The 9,545-nt window shown below is 43.4% G+C and overlaps 1 protein-coding gene across 11 annotated transcripts in view; it reads left to right on the top strand.

Annotated features, from left to right (window-relative positions):
* Positions 1-6: 6 nt before the first annotated feature.
* Positions 7-9,545, top strand: part of ARHGEF11 (Rho guanine nucleotide exchange factor 11) — a 110,452-nt gene continuing 100,913 nt past the window's right edge. For all 11 annotated transcript variants that reach the window (XM_017852544.1, XM_017852542.1, XM_017852541.1 and 8 more), the window contains exon 1: positions 7-806. Coding sequence is in view for 9 of the 11 variants with exons in the window: in XM_017852541.1 (XP_017708030.1) it covers positions 775-806 (32 nt within the window). In the remaining 2 variants the exon portion in view is untranslated. The remainder of the gene's footprint in view (positions 807-9,545) is intronic.

Raw genomic sequence — 9,545 nt, 5'->3', positions numbered from 1 at the left:
TTTTTTTTTTTTTTTTTGATGCAATTGGCTCATTTAAGAATTTCAAAGCATTTAATGTAAAAGCTTTTTTTTTCTTTTTTTTTTTTTAAGGAAGTCCATAAATTTTGGTTCCCAGGGTTGCACTGGACTTGGAAGGAGTGCTGTTGTGTACATACTGTTGTATGGTTTTATTTATTTTTTTACTGTGCAAATCAGCTGGAAGATTTTTCCCAAGTGCCATTTCGGATTTATTAATCCTTTTTTTTCCTTTCCTCAAAGATATTTGCTGTTGTCATATTAAGCATTGGAGACTAGAAAATTATTTTCCCCCTTTGAGCTAGAGGGTCTCTTGCCAACAGAAGGACAGCTGAGAAAACTGGATTTAAAGGATGGTTTTATCTGTACTTTGCAGTTAACAGTGATATTTTGAAGGCACATTTTTCTGTGATTCATTTTTTTTAGCCCATAGTGCTAACCTTGAGGAGATTTGTGGCTGGGTTTTTGGTTTCTGAGAAGGTCATAGTTTTCCTCTTTTCCTTTTTTCTTTTTTCTTTTCTTTTCTTTTTTTTCTTTTAAAGCTGGGGAGGGGAAGAGGGGCTGAGAAAGGAAATCATGCTCACTGGTAGAAGTAGAGTGGAGCATCAGTTACCAGGGTCCTGAGAGCTGGAGGAGAAAGGATTCAGTCTTCAAGTTGGAAGGCCCTCCTCTCACTTTGCTCAAAAATTGCAAGCGATTCAATCCTGATCAACACACCGAAGCCACAGGATTCTGGAACCGTGGAGACACTGAGAAACCATGAGTGTAAGGTTACCCCAGAGTATAGACAGGTAGGTTTGCTAATAATTTGATTTTTCAGCATTGTCTGAAAGACTGGGAGGGGTGGTGTTGCATTTTAATAAATGGTTGAAAATAAGGGTCTAGATGGGCTGTGGGAATTGGGACTAGGAGCTTTAGTCTCTGGGGACCATCAACCTGTGTGGTTATGTGCTTTCTGTGTGTCTATGTTAAAAACACAGCTCTTGATTCAGCGTCTTTTGAATATAAGCAATAAACAGTGAAGCCAGGAGAGGTGAAGGAGGAGGATGTGTTTCCAGTGGCTTTTGACTTTTGCCAGGGTAGAGGCTGAATTTGAGTCCCCCCAACTTGCCAGCTCAAGTGGGCACAAGCCAGTCTTATGAGCTCCTAGGGGTGCACTAAGGGGACTGGCTTTAGGTTTTGGAGCTGCTGGGAGAAGGGCCCTGGCAGGGGCGTGGGCCTCCACCAGGCTGGTTGGTATGGAATGGTGGGGCTTGGGGACAGGGTGGATCCCATTTCTAGAAATGAAGAGGATGTTCTTGGCCTGAATGATGGGACAGAAACATCCTTTGCACCCATGCAGGTCTGGATTTTTACCAGTAGCTGACATGGCCCCAAAATGCATAGGTCATATTAAAATTTCCTCTCCTCCAAGCTTAGAGTTTACATTGAGACCTGCGAACTGGCCAATGTTCTAGGTTTAATCTTCCAATCTGTTCTTAATAAGCTTGACTCTGCAAAATGGGCCTTCCCTCTGCCTGCAGCCAGAAGAAATTGTTTTGGGCTCGTAGGCCTGCTGGGCAGCAGCACTGGCCCTCAGAGTCTGAACACATGACACCCCTTCCCCCAAGAGTCTGCCCAGCCACCTCTATCACTGGTAATGTTACAGTGTGGTTGCAATTCTTGCCTGCAAATGATTGGTACAACTTTGTAAGGTGCCTGCCTTTTTCTTCCCTCCCCTACCCCTCCTCAGCCCTTCTCCCCATGAGGACCTTGCTAGGGGGGGTGTGTTTTGTGGGGACTGCACACATCCTAACTGGATAGATGGGTGGTTGAAGGACTGAACAAGCAAATGAAAGGACAGAGCCTGGAAAAAATATTATTGGAGAGATAGGGAAGAATATTTGCAAGGGAGCAATTGCTCCCTCCATGCCCAGTCCACCTTTGGTTATCCATGCTAATAATAATTTCCTTTTGGCTGTGGAATGTGGCCTAAAATGCATATAATCTCTCTCTCCCAAGCACTAATCTCTGTATTGCCTCAGAGTCCCATTTAGATTAGTTCAGCAATCCCTAGATGGGAACTGACTTGGCAGTGGAGAAGAGGAGGCAGACAGCCACAAAGGATATATGGCCAGTTCAGACCTCCCTCCCCCTTTCTGTTGGCCCCGCTGCAGTTTGACCCTTGGAAAGGGAGAACTGAGGCGTGTCAAGGTGAGGAATTGGAATGGTTTACATGGCTGCCCTTCTTCCCTTTTCATACTCTTGGAGTTTGAGAATTAGTGCACTTGCCTTTTTAAGATTTGGATGGTGAACTCTTTCTGGTAAATGCAGGGATTTGAGAAGATGGGAACCCAAGTTTTGGGGAGGTGCAAGAAGGAGGAGGTGGTGAGGGTTCCTGGATTAATGTGAGACAGTCCTGGGGGTTTGGATAGCCTCATAGATAAAAATCTCAGGATTTGCCCAGCACATTACAGTTTGTTTCCTAAGTGCTTTTGTAGAACATATCTCATTTGAATCTCACAGTGGTTCTATGTGGTAGACAAAAGCGTCAGAGGTTATTATTCACATTTCACAGAAGGGGAAACTGAAGCTCAGAGGCTACCTGGCTTGCCCAGTGCCATCTTGCCTGGCTAGTGGCAGAATCTGGACTCAGAGACTCAAACACAGGTCTTCTGAGTCTGAATTTGTGGCTCTTTCATTGCCCCATCATGTCTAACTAGGCTTCTATACTGGTCTTGTAGAATGTGTGGGGCACCGTTTTCTTCTTTCTCTTTGGCAGTAGGGTAAAGTGCCCGTCAGCAGTCAAGGTCTTCCCTTCTACTTTTCTGTCTTGGGGCTTCTACCTTGGGGGTTCAGTCTTGGGGCCCATACGTGTAAGTCCTATAGTTAAAGTACTATTTTCTCCTATGAGACAGTGCAGCTTTGCAGGGTAAGGGTATTCCTCACCTCCACCCTGCCTGATTCTCTTCCCCATTAAGAGTGGTAGGACTCAGATCCCCTTCAGACATGCCCAGCTAGCTGCATTGAATCTTACCCCCTTAGCTGTAGGTTTATTCGATTGGAACTTTGGACAACATCAGCCTCAAGACTCTATGGATTTTAAATAATTTACAGTCTTAAATTGCACTGAAAGGAATAAAATGCTGCAGATTATGGAGTCTAGTATTCTTTCAGTTTATCAGTTTGCTGTGTAGAGAGCCTAGCGTAAGGTGCTATAAGAGAGTTTTAGAAAATTAAGGTGGACAGTTTTTGCTCACAGAGAGAGCATGCAGCCGGGGACTGGGAAACATGTAAGACTCCTGAAGACCACAGAAAGCAACACCGGACTGTAAGCTCCTCACAAGCAGGGACAGTTTGGTTTGCCTGTATGATATCCTGTGTGCCTAGCTTAGTGTCTTGCGTGAGGTGAGTACTCAAGAAGTTTGACAAATGAATGTTAGTTAGAGTGAATGAAAAGATCAGCAAGTGTAAATTCTTTCATTTCAGGTTGTTTCAATATTCACGTGTTAATTTCAGATGTAGTCAAATGTGGTCAATTAGAGAAGGTTTCCTAGGTGATGTGTATTTTCTAGAAAATGAATGACATAATAAAGGACCATGTATTTGGAAAGAGATTGTTGCTGAGAGTAAGAAAACTTTGGAATATTTACTTGGCATTCTTTTATCTCCTGTAGCACCCTGTTCAAGAGTGACTCCTGGATCCATAGAAGGCATAAAGTATTTGCAACTAATCTTTATCTTTCAGTGTTAATCAGTTATTACTGAAAGATGGGCTAAAGTGTAGCTGTTCGTGTCCCTTTCAGTTTTTGTCCATGAGCAACTTACTGCCCATTAATATATATTCCTTTCAAGAGTTTCTAAAAATGTGTTTGCTATTTCTAACAGAGATAATGATACTGAATTATTTTTACAGGAGTGATCATGAATTTTGCTAAGCCATCTATATCCGTTAGCCTGGTTTCCCCATAGCACATGTTTTTGAGATGGACAGGTGGGTTAGGGGTTTGCACCCATGAAACATCTTTCCTCTGTCCAAAGTTCATGTGAGGGTCAAACCAAAGTACTTTAAGCCAAGAGTTTGTGGTTTGAGTCCTGGCTTTCCCCTTAACTATGTGACCTTGGGGAAGTCACATGCCTCCTCTGGCTTCCTCATGTAAAGCAGTAGTAGTTCATTTCTATAAAGTACAATCCAGTTCTCAAACATTTTTATATGGTGTGTCATTTGAGGATTATAATGTTTATTTCATCTCTCTCACAGGCCTATTGAAAGGAGCAAATCAAACAAGATAATGTATTTCAAATTGTTTTCTAAACTGTAAACTCTATATAAATTATAGATGGTAAATTCACAGATTTGATTTAGCTTCGTGCCCAACTTTCTGAGCTAAGTAGCCCAAAACAAATTAAAGGTGACTGAAATCTTTATATCATTTTGAAGAATTTAAGCAGAGTGAACTGGCTTTATTGTTGTAGAAGTGCATGGGGTCAGGAGGAAGGAATATTTTTCCAGTAGTTAGGGTACTAGAAGAATGTGAGAAGAGAAGGATTACTGAATCTCCTTCCCAGGAACTCTGATGAATGAGAGAGACTTCATCTACCTTGGCTCACCTTAAATGTCTGTCAGTGATGGGGATAGAAAGGATTTGTTCTGTGATCTCTGGCCGTTCCTTGTCTTAAAAGCATATGACTTTCCTAATTCAAAATAAATCCAGACCCAGCAACTGTGCCCTGTCAGGGGTCTCTTCGCACCTTGGCTTCTGGTCTTTATTGACCCCTGGGACCAAGAAGTCCCCAGACATTTAGCTGAGTTTCTACCTAGAATAGAAGGTTGGCCTCCCAGAATGATGACAGGGATCCAGAGTTACCCATGGTAAGTCCCCTGAAATGCTGAGTCTTTTCCAAAATGTACCCTTGTTCCCATCTGGGAGTGTGAGATGAGAGGCACAATGGATTTGCAGCTGAAACATTTGGTGATTAATCACCATTATGAGAAGGAGCAGGCTAAGCTTAACTTCGGATACTCAAAAACATTTCTGAAAGAGCACCCTTTTATTAATGTATTTGTTTAGCTTTTTTAGTAGGCAAGAAATAAGAAAAATTAAATGACAATACGAGTTCATCAAAATAAAATATTTTGCGAATGGCACATAGCTAATCCCCAAGTTAGTATAAAGGTAAAGGAGTTCTGGAAGCTGACAGCCTCTGTGGAATGGAGTTTAGTTTCTTGCTGCTTTAAAGTTCTGATACTCTGATGTTTGTGAAAGTGCTTTGTTAACTGTTGAGTTCTGTAAACATAAGAGGAGCTATTTTAATCTATATTGACTGAATCTATTTCACCTCTTCAGAGTGGCATTGCCTTTAAAAATTAATTTTATTGGTTTATTATTTTTTAAACTTAATTCAAAGATATATCATGTGGCTTGGAAACTCTTTTTGCTGTGGATTGTGTTGTTCCTTCTTTTGTCAATCACTGTATTGATAAAAGACCCAAGCATAGTACCTGCTAGTGGCATGCAAGATCACTCCTTTGGCCCATGGGGTAAACAGGACTGAAGAAGTTGCTGATCCTGGTCTCAAAAAGAAAAAAGTGTAACTTCATAAAAAGTCATGTTAGATCTTTTCTGAAAGGAGGTTTGGAGTTCTGAGGAAAGAATACAGCATCTGAGTTAGTAGATGTGGATGTTGGAGCCAGCTTTGTTAGCAACTGGGCAAATGACCTTGCAAAGGTGCTTACCTGCCCTGGACCTCAGTTTTCTTATCTGGAAAAATGAGGGAATTAGGCTAGCCAGCCTCTAAGATTTGATTCCTTTTAGCTATTACATTCTTTGAGCCTCTGAAACCAGAATGCTTTGTGTCCTTTCAGTGGGCCAAATGGTTTTTCAGAAATCAGTATCTGACTTTCCTGAAAATCAGTGAAAATGAAAGTTTGAAAAGAACAGAGAACAAAGGTGCCTGATCAAATGGGAGAGAAGACGGAAGTACAGGGACATGGAAACATGGGGAGGAACTGAGAAATCCATGGCCCCTAATAGAATTGGAATAGGATTTGGAAGGTGGTTTTGTTTTTTGTTTTTTGAGACAGGGTCTCACTCTGTTGCCCAGGCTGGAGTGCAGTGGCATGATCACAGCTCACTGCAGCCTTGACCTCCCCAGGCTCAGGTGGTCCTCCAACTTCAGCCTCCTGAGTAGCTGGCACTACAGGCATGTGCCACCACACCTGGCTAATTTTTGTAGATATGATGTTCACCATGTTGCCCAGACTGGTCTCAAACTCCTGAACTCAAGCGATCTGCCCACCTCGGCCTCCCAAAGTGCCAGGATATGGGTGCAAGCCACCATGCCAGGCCTGGAAGGTATTCTTAAGGTCTGGAAGAATACCCCAATTTATTGTATTAAAACAGTTGGACAGATTTCAGGGAAAATCACAAAATCTGGCAGGACTTCAAGGGATCCTCTTGCCCTTTCCTCTTGACTCCAAATAGGGTGTCTCTTAAGCTAGTAAAGACAGGTTAAGGGCCTCTCTCATTTTCAGTGATCTCTGGAGGATGGTTCCATGAGTTCAACAATTAGAAATCTCTTTGGATGCGAAACTTCCTCTGCCACGATTTAAAACCATTTTTTTTGTCTTTCTACTGTGATTTCAGCATAGGCCTTAAAGTCACTAGTATTCCTCTATTACCTTTGTTGACTTCCTTGAGATTTTCCTCCTCATTTTAAAGAATAGCAGGCCGGTCGCGGTGGCTCAAGCCTGTAATCCTAGCACTTTGGGAGGCCGAGACGGGCGGAACACGAGGTCAGGAGATCGAGACCATCCTGGCTAACACGGTGAAACCCCGTCTCTACTAAAAAATACAAAAAAAAAAAAAGAAAGAAAACTAGCCGGGCGAGGTGGCGGGCGCCTGTAGTCCCAGCTACTCGGGAGGCTGAGGCTGGAGAATGGCGTAAACCCGGGAGGCGGAGCTTGCAGTGAGCTGAGATCCGGCCACTGCACTCCAGCCCGGGCGACAGAGCGAGACTCCGTCTCAAAAAAATAAAATAAAATAAATAAATAAATAAATAAAGAATAGCAAACTAAAACATGAATGTGTGAGAAAGGGGCTTTGTAATTTCAGAGTCTTGCTTTCCAGCCCTTTCTCCTTTCTCTCCAGTATTTGGGAGCAGCCACTACAAAATGGTGTGATGGGATCTGTAGTCATCAGTCACAACCTGGCCTCAAATCATGTAGGGAACCAATCTAGCAGCCCTCCTGGTGATGACCTGTGATCTGTGGCGCTTGACGGTTGGTTGGACTTGAAATATTTATCACATGGCTCAGTGCAGTGCTCAGTGCACTTCTCAGTGTTCTGAGAGATAGTACACGAGAACATAGAGCTTATGTTCTTTTTTTTTTTTTGAGATGGAGTATTGCTCTGTCACCCAGGCTGGAGTGCAGTGGTGTGATCTCGGCTCACTGCAACCTCCACCTCCTGGGTTCAAGCGATTCTCTGCCTCAGCCTCCCAAGTAGTTGGGATTACAGACACCTGCCACTACACCCAGCTACTTTTTGTATTTTTAGTAGAGATGGGGTTTCACCATGTTGGCCAGGATGGTCTCGAACTCCTGACCTCAAGTAAAACGCCCACTTCAGCCTCCCAAAGTGCTGGGATTGTAGGCATGGAGCCACCGTGCCCGGCCTCAAGCCTACAGTCTTGTTGGGAAATGTTATTAACAAAACAACACAAAATAAAAAGATGGTACATAATTGCTGAATTGTTATGTACACCAAAAGGTGCATTTATAGAAGAGCGGAAGGTTGGTGCTAATGAGAATGGTCAAAGGCAGAGTAGTTAGGAATTATTCAGGTCGAAGAAAGAGAAGAGGCTATTTCAGACTAGAGGAGCAACATGAGCAAGGTTCTGTCTGGGGTGGCACCAACATAGTGTGGTCTCCAAGTGTTAAGATTATTATAGAGCAGAGAGAAATTAGATTGATGAGGTGGGTAGGGTAGGGAGAATGAAGGGATTCAGACTTTATGTATGGGGTAGTAGAAAGGGAGCCGGGGAAGGTTTATGTATTATACAGTGATAAAAATAGTGTTTCAAGAGAGAATTCCGATATTAATATATAGAGCAGAAGAGTGCTTGGGATTAGGGAGCCTAGGAGTTTTACTAGCAATCTTAGGAAAAGATAATGAGCTTCTGAATCAGAATGGTTATGGTGGGGACAAAGAGGAGTAGCAGGATTCCCAAGACGTTTTGGTAGCAGAATTAGCCAGTATTTTAAGGCCGAATCAAACTTATTTATTTATTTATGAAACACAGTTTCGCTCTCGTTGCCCAGGCTGAAGTGCAAGGGCACCAACTTGGCTCACTGCAACCCCTGCCTCCCAGGTTCAAGCAATTCTCATGCCTCAGTCTCCCGAGTAGCTGGGATTACAGGTGCCTGACCCCGTGCCCAGCTAATTTTTTTATTTTTTATTAGAGAAGGGGTTTCGCCATGTTGACCTGGCTAGTCTCAAACTCCTGACCTCAGGTGATCCGCCTGCCTCCACCTCCCACAGTGCTAGGATTACAGGTGTGAGCCACCGTGCCCTGCACTGAATCAAATTTTATTCCCAAATTTATGAGACTGGTGGACTGGGAGAAGGGTAGTGCTAGTCATAGAATAGGATCTTCAGTAAAAGTCATTTTATCTGCCATTGGTACCTAGAAATTTACTGAATACAGTAGATACTTAACTTTCCTAAGACCCTTAGGTTAGGCCATTTCTACCAAATAGTTTTAGAGTTCTTCAATACAGCTCTTTAAGAGAAGCAGGAGGCCTGGTGTGGTGGCTCACGCCTGTAATCCCAGCACTTTGGGAGGCCAAGATGGGTGGATTACGTGAGGTGAGGCATTTGAGACCAGCCTGGCCAACATGGTGAAACCCTGTCTCTACTAAAGATACAAAAATTAGCCAGATGTGTTGGTGCACGCCTGTAGTCCCAGCTACTCGGGAGGCTGAAGCAGGAGAATCACTTGAACCCGGGAGATAGAGGTTGCAGGGAGCTGAGATCACACCGCTGCACTCCAGCCTGGGCGACAGAGTAAGACTCCACCTCAAACAAACAAACGAACAAAAAACAACAAAAAAAGAAGTGGGTAGTCAGTTCTGGGAGATCCCTTAGAAAGTTGAGTCATGGTTTGAGGAGATTAGCATATATTTGATAGATCCTGATTAATCAGCTGTATATATATTCATTCCCACATAGCCGACCAAACTCTAGGGCTGGAGGGCCATCTATGTGGAAACCATTCTAGTTGCCTAATGTAGAGAATACAGGACTTTAAGTGAGCCCCAGCTGAGTGACTAACTAGCTATGTGATCAGGATAATTTGTACCAGCCTGACCAACATGGAGAAACCCCATCTCTACTAAAAATACAAAATTAGCCAGGCATGGTGGTGCATGCCTGTAATCCCAGCTACTAAGGAGGCTGAGGCAGGAGAATCGCTTGAACCCGGGAGGCAGAGGTTGCAGTGAGCTGAGAGATCCTGCCATTGCTCTCCAGCCTGGGCAACAAGAGCGA

The sequence above is a fragment of the Rhinopithecus bieti genome, unplaced genomic scaffold, assembly GCF_001698545.2.
Source record: "Rhinopithecus bieti isolate Rb0 unplaced genomic scaffold, ASM169854v2 scaffold_33937, whole genome shotgun sequence".
Classification (NCBI taxonomy): Eukaryota; Metazoa; Chordata; class Mammalia; order Primates; family Cercopithecidae; genus Rhinopithecus; species Rhinopithecus bieti.
This window is presented reverse-complemented; position numbering and strand designations above follow the sequence as displayed.